The 12957-nt window shown below is 42.5% G+C and overlaps 1 protein-coding gene across 4 annotated transcripts in view; it reads right to left on the bottom strand.

Annotated features, from left to right (window-relative positions):
• TBC1D4 (TBC1 domain family member 4) overlaps positions 1-12956 on the bottom strand; it is a 104558-nt gene extending 91602 nt beyond the window's left edge. For all 4 annotated transcript variants that reach the window (XM_085058287.1, XM_085058301.1, XM_085058295.1 and 1 more), the window contains exon 1: positions 12311-12956. In XM_085058287.1, coding sequence (XP_084914413.1) covers positions 12311-12802 — 492 coding nt within the window. In that variant the 5' untranslated portion in view covers positions 12803-12956. The remainder of the gene's footprint in view (positions 1-12310) is intronic.
• Between the last annotated feature and the right edge of the window lies 1 nt (position 12957).

Raw genomic sequence — 12957 nt, 5'->3', positions numbered from 1 at the left:
TAGCTGTAACTGAAAAGCTCAGCTCCTGGCAGCAAGCAATCAGAAGAATAACTGACTGGTTTTTTTTCCTTTCCAGTTTTAATTTAGAGCCAGAGGGCTTGTGGGAAGCAGTACAGTTAAAGTGACTATTAGCTTTTTTCCCTACAGTCAGAATCATGACTCTTCATGACTGATAGTACTGCACGCAGTACCAACAGCTCCTGCAAAACCCAAAGATTATAATCCTGGATTGGAACAATTTCAAGGAGCTGAGAGAAACAGAAGAGTACGAGATATGACATAAGAAAATAATAAGCAGTAGCCTTCTCTATGGTAAAAAGACTGGAAAAGCAATGCACCTGTTGGCAATCAGTAAGGGATCTCACAGGGATCTGTGTGCTTTGCTGTTCTGTGGGCAGCACTGATTTCTTTACCAATTTGCCAATTACCTTCATGCTGTGGTTCCCAGTCCTACCTACATTGCCCACTCACAGGTGGCAACTAGAGAAAACACCCCATTGATAAATGTGCTCTGTTGGAAGAATATTCTGGGTGCATATAACAAAGTCATGCAAACTTTTGCTGACATGTAGATTTGCTGTTTTCTTAAGTTTTCACAATGTTCCAAATGACAGCAGCACTCCATACTGAAACTGAATTAGAAACCTGTCACATCCTTACCCACCTGTTTATTCTATTGAGCTGAAAGATATTTTGACATTTTAATAGGAACAGTACAGATAGAAACAAAAAACTTTCAGAGTATTACTTTTATGGCATAGTAATAATAAAAGACAGCTATATTTGTTAGTAGGATGACATTTTAAGCAGTAAGAGAGCAGTGAAGCAGTATGATCTTCTAGCAGCTGGGCATCGTAGAGGAAAACACCATGCAATTCAGACAATGATTTGTGTGCCTTGGATCCTATTTCAGAGCAGAGCCCTCTGGAAAGAGTCTTAAGTTGTTCACTGAATAGTCCCCTGAAACCAACCCAAAGCAATTAAACCCGGGATGAAAGCATGAAGCAGACCCTGCATAGCTTCATGCAGGGCTCTTGTGGGTGCATAACAACAGCCCTTCCAGGAGCAGTGATCCATTACAATTCATGTACACTGCTCCCTGTAGCATGGCTGGGGAGTCCACGTGGCAGCAGTACGCTCAAGTGAATTAATTGACCTGGGTAACAGGATGCTATTAAGCTTTATTTTTAACATACTAGCCGGGTACAGGGCTAGCTGCTGTGTTTCCACAAGGACAGCAACAACCTGTGGGACTCCACAGAATATTCTGAGCTTTCCATAGAGCTATGGTAAGAATTTTAAAATCCACAAAATGAGTGTCAAAGCTGGTGAACTCAGCCAAAGTTTTTCAGGTGGGGGTAAACTACGTGCATAAAGTCTAACAGTAAAATTGCAAAGCATAACAACAGGACTAAATAGCTATAAACCCCTCCAGTACTACAGGCTGGGTTGGCAAACAGTGAAATAGCACTGCAATGTTTCATTTTGATACTTCAAGCTTAGCATAATAAGAAAGCTTATGATAATCCAGTTAATGTGAGTCTTGCAGATTTGTTACTTGATAGGTAATAAATAGCGGCATATACATATACATCCCTGGCTTGCTGAGGTTGACACTTCTAAAAGTAAAATCCTAAAGCATCCACTCTGTTGTGCTACTGATATACAAGAATTGTCTTCTCAAAATCTGACCTTTTTACGGTGGTCATGTGAAAACTCAGAGCAGAAGCATATCAAAGAGGTTGTCTAACCTTAAAAATTTAAACTCAGATAAGAAATAAAATGGCATCACAACTAGGCTCCTTTTCAACTCACTACTGATGGTATTGTTAAAAATGGGTTTTAACCTCCAGTATTCACTAAACACAGAAAGTTCACTTTCAAACTCCTATACAACTACAACCAGCAAGACTACGATTTTAAGTAAAACAGATGAAATGCAGAACAGTGAGTAATCATAGAGAAACAAAATACTTGGTTGCATAAAGAAACACAAAACTCAAGCAAACCTGGAAGTCTGGGCTGGTCTCCACGTTTCTTACACTCCCAGCTGTGATGCTGTACATTTTAAGGAGAACATACATACTGAACAAAGGAAAAAAAAATCCGTAAAAAACTCCACAGCATTCATAAAGATTGATACCTCTATGTAATACAATTTTTTGATATTACCTTCTTCTGCGGTGATTTCTGCAGACAGAAAGTCACTATGGAAGAAACTTACTCATTTTGTAAACTTCACACCATCCCACTAAACTGCAGATATTATTTTTAGTTCTCCCTAGCACTAAGCAGACAGAGAATCCGAGGCACAGTGCCAGGATGTAAACCCACTCCTTCTGAGCTGGCTTTAATCACTTTGCCTTGCTCCCACTCTGCTCCCATGTTTAGGTCAGCAAATTTTCTCAAGGCTAAATCTGAATATATGCACACATATGCCATGGATAATCTGGGTGTGTTTCTTCATGAATATTTTAAATAAAAGTATGGTGTGCTGCTCCTACTGAAAGGATCACTTGATTTTCTTTTGGCAAGGTTCACCCAAAAAACTGCTGCTGAAGAAGAGCCAGCATCTTGCGTCTATTTATAATGCAGTTGGTTTACACAAAAAAGAGTATCCTCTTTACAAGTTATTTTTTGTACTGCTAAAGTTTGCAGTTGTGCTGCACAGAAAATTATGAGGCTCTCATTGAGTGTGACCATAAAGTCAGGCCAGAAGTATTGTCCACAAAAGGGATACTTGTTTGAAGTTATTCTCCCTAAAAAAAACAAGTCTTGTACACAAGCCTAAAGCAAACTTCACAGGAAGAGCAATATTTTCCATAGAAAGCTCTCTTATCGGTTGTTATGGGATTTCCACATCAGAGCAGCATTTTGGGATCTTAAATGACGTTGTTGTTTTGGTTTTGTAAAGTATAGTTATGATAGCTTGTTTGGCAATTTGTGACCTAACTGCTTAGATTGCCACAGAAGCACCATGACACTGAGGGCAGTCTGGTATTTATTTTCATTGCCAAGTATGGCAGCAGGTCATACACACAACCCCTTCACCTCCTAATTTGCACACAAGCAGGAATGAATTTTTTCACCTTAGACTACCAAAGCTACAATTTTGCACACTGTGACAGAGCTGAGGCAGGCAGGAATTGCAGACCTCTGACTTTGTATGGCACCTGAAGGTCAAACATCAGCTTTCAGCACAGGGTTTAGCTGGAGCTGCTGTGATGCTTGGTTTCTGCCCTTCAGACACGCAGCCCCAAAGCAAGCAACTGGTTCCTCCCTGACAAATACAGCACTGTTAAATATATATTACCCTACTCTATTTTTATTCAGAAATCTTACTGTAACTTGAGATGGAGTTGTTAGGAATAATCAAGCCAAAGCAAGAAACAAACTATGAGAAGGTACATAAAAATATGCTTCAACAAGTTAGCACTGCACGTCCTAGTCTTTCACTGCACTGTTACTGAATAGTTACTCTATTTCAGAAATACTTACGAACCCACAGACCACTGACCATTCCCAAAGTTCCTGGGACATTGCTGCATTTTGCCCTTTTTCTGAATTAACATAACAGGAAACCCATATCTGCGTCACACAGTACATGAAATATATTTAACATCAGCATTTTTAAAAATAAATATTTATTTATCTTGCTAGGAAAAACAAAATCATGAACAGTCTGGAAGGCAGTCATTGCTATGCCCTGGAGAATAGTATTCTGACTTCCCTCAACATGTTTTTCAATGCATCAAGGATCTCTAAACAGCACTGCAGATCCACATCTTCCTGCCAGGAAGAGTAACGAAATAAAACATTACCCCAGTCATTTTAACACAGCAAACTCTTTGTTAAGGTTTATCAACATACAAAAATGAACTTCATGACTGAAATGTACCTTTAAAGTCAGCTGTAATGGGAGACAGAAAATGGGATGGTAGAGCTGGAAAAACCCACACATCCATGGTGTTGGTTTTATCTTACTCAACAGCTTCTGAAAGTCTTTCACATTGGCTTTGAACAAGGCTCTCTCTCATGTTTGCATTTTAAATTAATATAATCCTTCAGAGAAGTGCCATGTGCCCAATACTGTAGAATCCTACCTATCTTTAATTCCAGAGAAGCAGAACAAGAAAATCCTTACCATATTACCCTTCCAAATTTTTAGAAAATATTATTTGTAAAAGCCTATCTATTTCTAAATACATAAAATGATTTTAAAAAAGGAAATTATGGATTCCATGAAAAAGCAACCAGATTTGAACAGAGATGAAGACAAGTCACTACTACAACCAGCTTATAAAGTCAGGAAATGTGGTTTAATAGATACAATTCCTCCAAAGCACCAAACAGCTTTTCTGAATAGCATTAGAAGCCAAATAAAAAACATAAAATAAAAAAAACCATTTCTTATTTGCAGTGGTTCAAATGAAGTATTTTGCCACTATCACAAATGATCCAAACTGGAAGGAGCCGTAACACTACCAAGTAACTCATTCGCTCATGACATCTTTCTGAGGCTCTGAACAGAAAAATAAAATTTAAGACACGCTACATGTGTATTTACTATATGCCATCTACCTGATCTGAACTTCATGGTATGACAGCCTTTGAAGTACATATTGCAGGTTTTTGTTCATTTGACTCAACTAAAACCACACAAAAGGACATAAAAGCCACGTTTAAGCACTGCAGCTGAAGCCAAGACACGAAGTTTCACCTTGGGAAGCTAAAACGACACCTAATGGTCTTGCTGCTGCCATGCTTTTCCTTTTTTTCTCCCAGAGAGAGCCTGCAAGGGGAGCAGTAGAAATCCTGACAGCACCACCCTCTCCAGAAGAGGACCAAGTAATTAACTTCTCATTCTAAGTCCTAATTCCCTGCATTAGGGCGAGGGGGCGGGGGGGCTAAGCAGCCCGTTTCACTTAAGAGGGATGTCTTTAAGCAGGCTTTGCCTCAAACAGCAGGACACAGTCGCTGCTCATTTCAAGCAGAGAGGCAGAGGCAAGGAAGGGAGAGCAGCTTGAGACAGCCGTGGGCTTTGTGCTGGTAGAGCACAACTGTGTTCAGAATAGAAACGAACGGGATTTTTCAAGATACATAATTAACTTCTATAAAAATACAAAACTTAACACTCTAATATGGGCTACCATGAGCCCTTTCAGTCAACTGCATGTGGTTTTGTTTGTTTGCTTGGGTTTTCATGTCCTTTTCTCTGCAGTCTTAAATATACTATCAGAACTAAACCCATCCAGCACAAACAGGTTTACCTTTGACCAACGCTGAGAGGAAACCTGAAATACCAGAGTACTTTCAGATCTACAGAACCATCAAGAATGTTTATTTGCCCACCTCACTGATCTGCCAGATGTCACCTGATTAATACACCTGAAAAGGAGTAAAAGAAACCTAACATATTCACAGATGAAACCATGCATACCACCCAAAACTTATGCATGTTCTCTGGTACCCAAAACAAATCACAAAATAAGAAGTCACATAGTTCATGCATCCCTGGTATAACCACTTCCATATTTTTATCCTGCCCTGTGACACTCAGTATTGCCTTTTTATACTCTTACCTCTCCAGGGACAATATAGCTGTTTGTGAAATGATCAGTGCTATTTTGCATTGGTGATGCTCTACTTTATTTTGGAACCCATGTAACTGCATACAGTTTTGATGTACCTGTTTGTGTGAGAACATAAGGTAACCGATACCATATTACAGGTGATACAGAATAGGAAAGCACAGAGCCTATTTCTAAATTAAATCACTTCACTTTGCTGTCTTTAATTTGATTTCCAGCAGCCCTGAAACACAACATTATTTAATGACCTTTACAAGCAGGTTTTTTTTTCTACTCTTGAAGGTCTTGTAGGTCTTTTTATCTCCTTGTGGACTCTAAAGGTGCCTCAGAATAGTGCATAACACAAAGGTGGAAGACACCACAGTTCACATATGTGACAAATGACAAAAGCCACATTGCAAATAACTCTTCCTTTTTTTTTTTTTTCTTTTCTCTGTACTTGAAATAGTATCTGAAACCACAAAGGAAACAAAACTAGGTGGCAGAGGACAGCTGGTAGCATGAGGGGACCATGCCAGAGCTGCTGAAAATCTGCATGGCCTACAGACCAGACAGCAATCTCTGAGATCGCTCCCCAAAATTGACTGTGGTATTCATTTGCCACTTCGCCTCAGAGAAACTCAAGATGCTCAGGGAAGAACAAATGGGGAAGATCAATGCAAGACATGCAAGGAAGAGTGAGCTGTGCACATCAAATGCTGTATCAAAATCTAGCAAAGAGTAGAGACTGACGGGGTCAGGAACACCACTATTTTGTAAAGGATGTTTAGAAATTAAATCCTTTAGAGAATTCACTTTTATAAGTAACCATCTTTAAGCATTTTGGTCAGAGATTTTCATCATCCCTAAAAATCAGTCTCTCCTTGTTGCCAAGACACATACATGCTACCAAAACATTTTTAAGTCAGATTTCTATTAAAATATTTTTAAAGGAAACTCTCCCTGTATTTGAAAGACAGGACAAAAAAAAACCAACCCAAAACTGTAGAAACAAATCATCAAAAGAGAAGCCTTGATTTGGTATTCTCAGATGCACACAAGCTCCTTTCTTTGACTAAGACAGTCTTATTATCTGGTCACTGGTTACCTACAGCCATTCTTAGATGAGCTTACATCATTTCATATATTTTGCTTTGCCTTTTTGAAAATACAGTTCTCCAAGACATTGCTTCTACTTCTCAAATAATGGGGTGGTTTTCATGAACTGCAAAAGGAAAAGTTAATTAATTCTTTCTACAAACATAGCAGATAAGGGTATTTAAAACCATTCCCTTTCCTCTCCTAAACTTTAGCCAGGAATAAAAAGGCTACATATCACCATTTAGAAACACTGAACAATTTTAGTATTTTTAATATTTCTTCTGTTTGTGACATGGGAAAAAATAATGGACAAGACGTTCAGAACAAAAATTTAAAGATAGCTTTACAAGCCTAAAATGCAAAGTATTCTCACTTTCAGGGGGGAAAAAAGTGCCAAATCTGTTAATGAAAACAAAAAGGAAACCTTAAGCTCTCAACTTTCAGTTTCAAAAAAAGGGCGTGCAAGACTTTTCATCTGAGGCTGCATGGCGCATGTAAACTAGAGATAATAAGGCTGCTCACCAAACAATTCTGCATTCATTGCAAGCCCTTAGCATCCATGCTTTGTTCTGAGTCATTGCTTTTCAGTTTCTCAACCCAAGAATGAAATTCTGACCCACACGAAGTTAGACAACTTTTTTTTTTTTTGGTCTTTCCAAGACCTGTTTTCTTGATAAAAACTGGGACAACTTTTCTTCCTCATGGAAAATCTTTCCTCTGCAACCAAATTGTGCTATCAACCAAATGTCATCTCTCCCATTTGCTACAGAATCCTTCAAAACCTAGAGCGTATCTGTTTTGTCACGTCTGTTATACCTATTGAAAACACATCTAATCAGACAACTCAACTAGTGCAATAGTTTAGTATGAATTTCAACAATGCTGCACATTCACACTTCCTACACCATGACTTTATTGCCATTCAGCTCATACTCCTTTATCACATAAAAATCAAGGGCCAACATAAATATGCATGTAAACTTGACAAACTTTCTTCTTCACACATTTCTAACTTACATTCTTCAATAAGAAACTTTATATAACATGATATTAACACAGCATAAAAGCCCCCTTTGACTAAACTTTGTACTGATGCCTCGCTTTTCAGAACAAATATCTTACAGCTCTGCTTTACTGAAACACATTATCCAACAGAAAAGAAGCACATACTTGGAATAGACAAGTGTTTCTTACAAGTGGGCTGTCTCCAGCTCTTGTCTCTGTCCTACCTCTCCAGTTCTTACCACATCTTCAAACTGTCACCAAAAAGCTCCATCCACCAAAAGCTACTTCTGTTTCACCTTGAGAAAGCCTAGACCCTTAACACATGGGTGTAGCAGAAAGACATAGCTACAGATTAAACCCACAAGAGCTAAATCCAACTGAGGTCTGTGCGACTGAACTTTTTTTTTCACAGCCAGGTTGGATTAAGTTTGAAACCTTATAACAATGTATTTTCATCATACTTACAAGTTTAAGGAAAAAAAACCCAAAATTCATCAAATAAGTACTTACTCAACTGGAGGAAACAACAATTTTCACTAATAAGAATCAAGTATAGTATAATTTGATTTAGGATGCCAGTTCAGGTTAAAAAAAAAAAATCCTCTCAAAACAGGCTTATTCATGTTTCAAGCAGGAAACACACAATCTAGATCAGCATGATAATAATAAAAAAGTGCAGAAAAAGATCATAGTATAAGCCTCTCCTCCAGAGAATAAGGAACTCAAGGCAATTGTCAAACAGCATTGATTGTTCCACACAATTAAAATCTGGTTTAAAGAATAAAATCAGTATTTCACGGTAAAAATGTGTAAAGTTGAGCTTGAAAACACTAATTAAACAGCCTTTTCTTGGTGGCTGCGAGAAGGGTACGCCTGCCACATTTATAAACTCTAACTTTTGGGTTTAAAAAAAAATAAAAATCTGTTCCCAGGATTGTAAAGAAAATCTGTCAAATACAAAATGAGAAAACGTTGTCATCTGATGTCTCCTTACAGTCTGTGCATACTAGATAAGTCGTAAATGACAGAAACACAAAACTAACAAATCTCTGGCTGCTACTCAGAAGCTACCAGACATCACTAAACAGTCAACTATCCTTATCAACTCCAGCTGGCTACTGCTTTGAGCAAGAAGAAGCCAGAGAAGCAAGAGCAAGAAGAAGCAAACACTGTAGTAGGTTCTGACGGGGGAAAAAAAGCAAAAATTTCTGTTCCCATCTCCACCAGTCAGATGGCTTCAGATGTTTCCCCTTGTAATTAACAGTAAGAGACACACACACCCACACTGCCCCCCCACCCCAATAAAAGCATCTTAGCATCCAGTCCCATGCTGACAAGCTCTGGGTTTGACATTGCCAAAGTACTGTTCCAGAACAGGAGTCACCCCACTGGCTCCTACTTTTCAGGTCTATGTAAAATTTTCAGGCTTTCAAATAAAATGTGAAAGCGTTTTGCACTACTAGCTTGTTCTCTCATTTTTCTTCAGTCACAGCAAATAATATTAAAAGATGTTATCTTCCCACCTGATGTCATCAGAGCACATATTGCATTGGCTTTTTATTGGTCATCTGGTAAAGAAACTTGCAGAGAACAGCAAGAAGCATTGCTATGTTCTATGAAAAACAGCCCTTTTGGTGGTCACAGTAAATGCACATGCATCCTAAAGATTGTGCAGTACAGCTGGTGGACAAAGCTACAGGCTTGAAGTGAAAACTTTCATTCTCATCTACTTTGTTTTTTTAATTCTCATGGTAGCACTACTCCCTTGAAAGTCAATCATTAACCTCTCACTTTCATAGTTTATATCCACCATTCAAAATTATGGCTAGCTGCCTTCTAACTCAGAGACCACACGACATCTCCTGTACCTTTCCCTCATTCCAGAGTTACTTAGCATGCTGCTGACCTTAATGCTGCCAAAATGGACAATACCATGGCTTTGCAGTCATCTCTGGCTAATCTGAAGTCAGCATAACTTCACAGAATCATAGAACGGTTTGGCTTGAAAAGAAGCTTAAAGATCAGCTAATTCCACCCCCAGTGGCACAGGCAGGGGACACCTTCCACTAGACCAGGTTGCTCAAAGACCCATCCCACCTTGAACAATTCCAGGCATGGAACACCTACAACTTCTCTGGAAAGGCTATCTGACCCTTCCCCTTCTTGGCTGCTCATTGATACCTTGTGTGTCCACCCCACCTGTCTTGATGTAAACAGTTATTAGGGCTGCATAGTAAAGCAAATGAGGGAAGCAGTTTGGAAATACTCCAGAGAAGGTAAGGGAAAAGCAAGCTTAACACCAGTCAATTCCCTGTTCCTGTTTTCCATATGTCTGCACAAACAGTTGTGCTGCCACGAGGACAAAGCTGAGAGGAAGGAACAAGGGGTCGAGGCTTCAAGAGGACAGGATCACTTCTCTCAGTAGTAGTGCCAACTTAGGTTGGCTGAAAATCACTATAGCCTAAGATGGAAAATGAGGTCGTCTTAAAATAACAGCTGTGAAAAATACTTTCTAAGCTAATACACGAGGCTCATATAACCACTATGACACAAAAGTGTGTACTTAAAGGTCTTGAAAGCTTGCAAGGACAACATCAATTTTATAATAAATGATTAAGAGCTTCAAAAAAAGATTTTTAGAGCTAGTAACCTGCAGTGTGACTTCACACGCTCAGAATCAAGCTTTAGCACAGACCAACAGCTAGACACTTGGACAGGCTTAGACAACCAAGTCTCAACAATTGATAACAAAACCCAGCAGGGATACAAAAAATCCACCTTCTTTTCCTTTAGGTACCTTAAAAGACCTGTCTGTTAGTCAGACACTTGTGAATCATATTGCTAGCTCTGCATTTACTACCCTCACTGTAGCTCAAAATCATGTGCTAAGTAACGCTCCTGGGAGGGATCTATTTTTTATTAATGATAACAAAGTTAAAAAATATCTTGACAGGTTTAACTAAAGACTGTATTGTCTGAACAAGATATGAGGGGAAACATGTTCACACTAGCAACTTCTTTCAATAGGAAGACTTCACCTACAGTATCAGTTTCATTTAATTCGACAAACATAAGGACACTTTCCCCAACGAGGAAAGAAGGAAAGACATATGGATAAAGTTTTAGTCAGAAAACAGCCTTCCAAATGTAAACGTACATAGTATTTCGCACATTCACTAGAGTACTAGGAATTCACTATCTCAAAGCAAGCGACTGTTTTACAAACTCATGGCACCAGTGCAGACCTACCCCAGAAACAAATTTGATTCAGCATCTTCTGCCAACAGCAGGAACCTTGGCTTGCCTCAGCCCATATGGTCACACTCCTAAAAGGGCACTCTGGCTCCTCCCTTGCCAGATATGTTCCCCACCACTTCACACCCCTGCTGCGTGCTCTCCTGGCAGAGCACAACCCGCAGCAGTTGCCAACAAGTTAAGCAAAGCTACCTCCACTCAGGATACTGCCTGTCCTACGGCTGTCCTTAAGCCACAGCTATGGATGCAACTTAAACGCCTTCATGTTATTATCTCTGGCAGTAGGCTGGCTCAAATAAAAGTTTATACCAAGAAGTTCTCAGCAGTTTTCTTAATACTTCCTACCCTCCTCACTTAAGAAAAGCTAGACAAACAAAAGAAAACCAAGCAGCTGTTCAGCACATGCAGTAAGTCAGCTATCCTCTGATTGCAAGAACTTTTAGTCCAGTTTGTGAAAATTGAGACAATATCCTAACTTACTCAACCTAAGGACTGTTATCAAAAGGTCTTTTTCTTGCTGTCATTTTGCTAAATTGATTATCCAACCTACTTGTCAAATCGCCATTGCTCACATACTCTAAACAGCGAGGAGAAAGAAGTCTGCTGCACATTTGACGTGTGAGCCAAAGCCTGCTCGATAGTCAGGAAAATACAATCTTACTGTTAAGTCTTTTTTTTCCAGTTGGCACTTAATCAACAATGTCCCCACCCAAACCTAGCCTTGTTTGTAGCACTGCTGCATATGCCTGAGCATAGCCAGGTGTCCTTAGCATGACCCATGAGCACAACAGGCCCCGCTGGTCACAAACGATGGTTTCTGCACCACCGGGGTCTGATGGAAAGCACCATCCTCCACTATTCGATTCCTGTCCAGTGCTGACAGCACCACTAGGACGCTTCAACACAAGCCCTGCATTCTGCTCCCAGAGCAAACCGTGCCCTTGCCATTGAGCTGTTGCAGGATGCGAGGCCTCCCCACGGAGGGTGAACCGGGAAGAAAGGGGCTGCATCTCGCCCCGCACTGCGTTCCGCAGAGGTCAGTACCCCGGCGTGGCAGGCGTGCCCCATGGCCACGCGGGGCTCTGTGCCCACACAGCCCCCTTTCCGCGGAGCCCAAGGGCGCTGCAGCCTCCTGAGCTGGAGGGGCGGCCCGGGAGGAGCCCAGCGGGCACGGCCAGCTCCGGGCGGGCTCCCCCCACGCCGCGGGTGGGTGTGCGGAGGTTGCGGTCCCGCAGCGCCCCGCAGGCACCACCCTGCCCCGCCCGAGCGCATCGGCCCCTCCGCGGCTGCGGAGCGCAGCCCCCGGGGTCCCGCCCGGCGAGGAGAGGAGCCGACCGGGGAGATCCCGGGCAGCGCCCCCGCCCCCTGCCTGCACTCGCCTGGTTGGGGTCGGTGGCCCGGAAGACATGGCAAGCCATGGGGGAGTCGGGGTTGTCGGGCTGCGCCTTGATCAGGTAGGCGAAGTAGGTGAGGTCGTGGCTGTTGTGGATGAAGCGGGCGATGTGCTGCGCCTTGTGCTCGAAGATGAAGACGGCGGGCGCGGGGCTGGCGGGGCGGCCGGGGCCGGCGGCGGGGCCGGGGCTGGCGGGCACGCAGCGCAGCGTGGGAGAGCCCAGCAGCAGCAGCACCTCCCGGGCCGGCACGCCGCTGCCCGGGGCGCCGCCGGGCTCCTGCCGCTGGCCGCGGCGGCGGATCTCGGCCACCAGCCAGGGCAGCATGGGCAGCGTGGTCCGCCTGTCCAGGCACGCCGAACCCACGTACCACAACCTGAAGCGCTTCTCCCCCGGCGGCGCCAGCTGCGGCTCGGGTTCGGGCTCGGGCTCGGGCTCCAAGGGATGGGAGAGCGGCTCGCTCTCCCCTCGCTTCTCCATGGCGGGTGTCGGGGCGAGGGACGCGGTGCTCCGCGGCCGCTTCCCCGGTGCCAGGTGCAGCCGGCGGGGCCTGCGCTCGGCCGGGGCCGCCGCTAAGCGCTCATCCCGCCGGGCACGTCCCCGCCGCCGCGCCGCCTCCTGCCTGCCAGCGCGGG

This window comes from Lichenostomus cassidix, chromosome 1, assembly GCF_008360975.1.
Source record: "Lichenostomus cassidix isolate B80296 chromosome 1, HeHo_3.0, whole genome shotgun sequence".
NCBI classification, from domain to species: domain Eukaryota; kingdom Metazoa; phylum Chordata; class Aves; order Passeriformes; family Meliphagidae; genus Lichenostomus; species Lichenostomus cassidix.
This window is presented reverse-complemented; position numbering and strand designations above follow the sequence as displayed.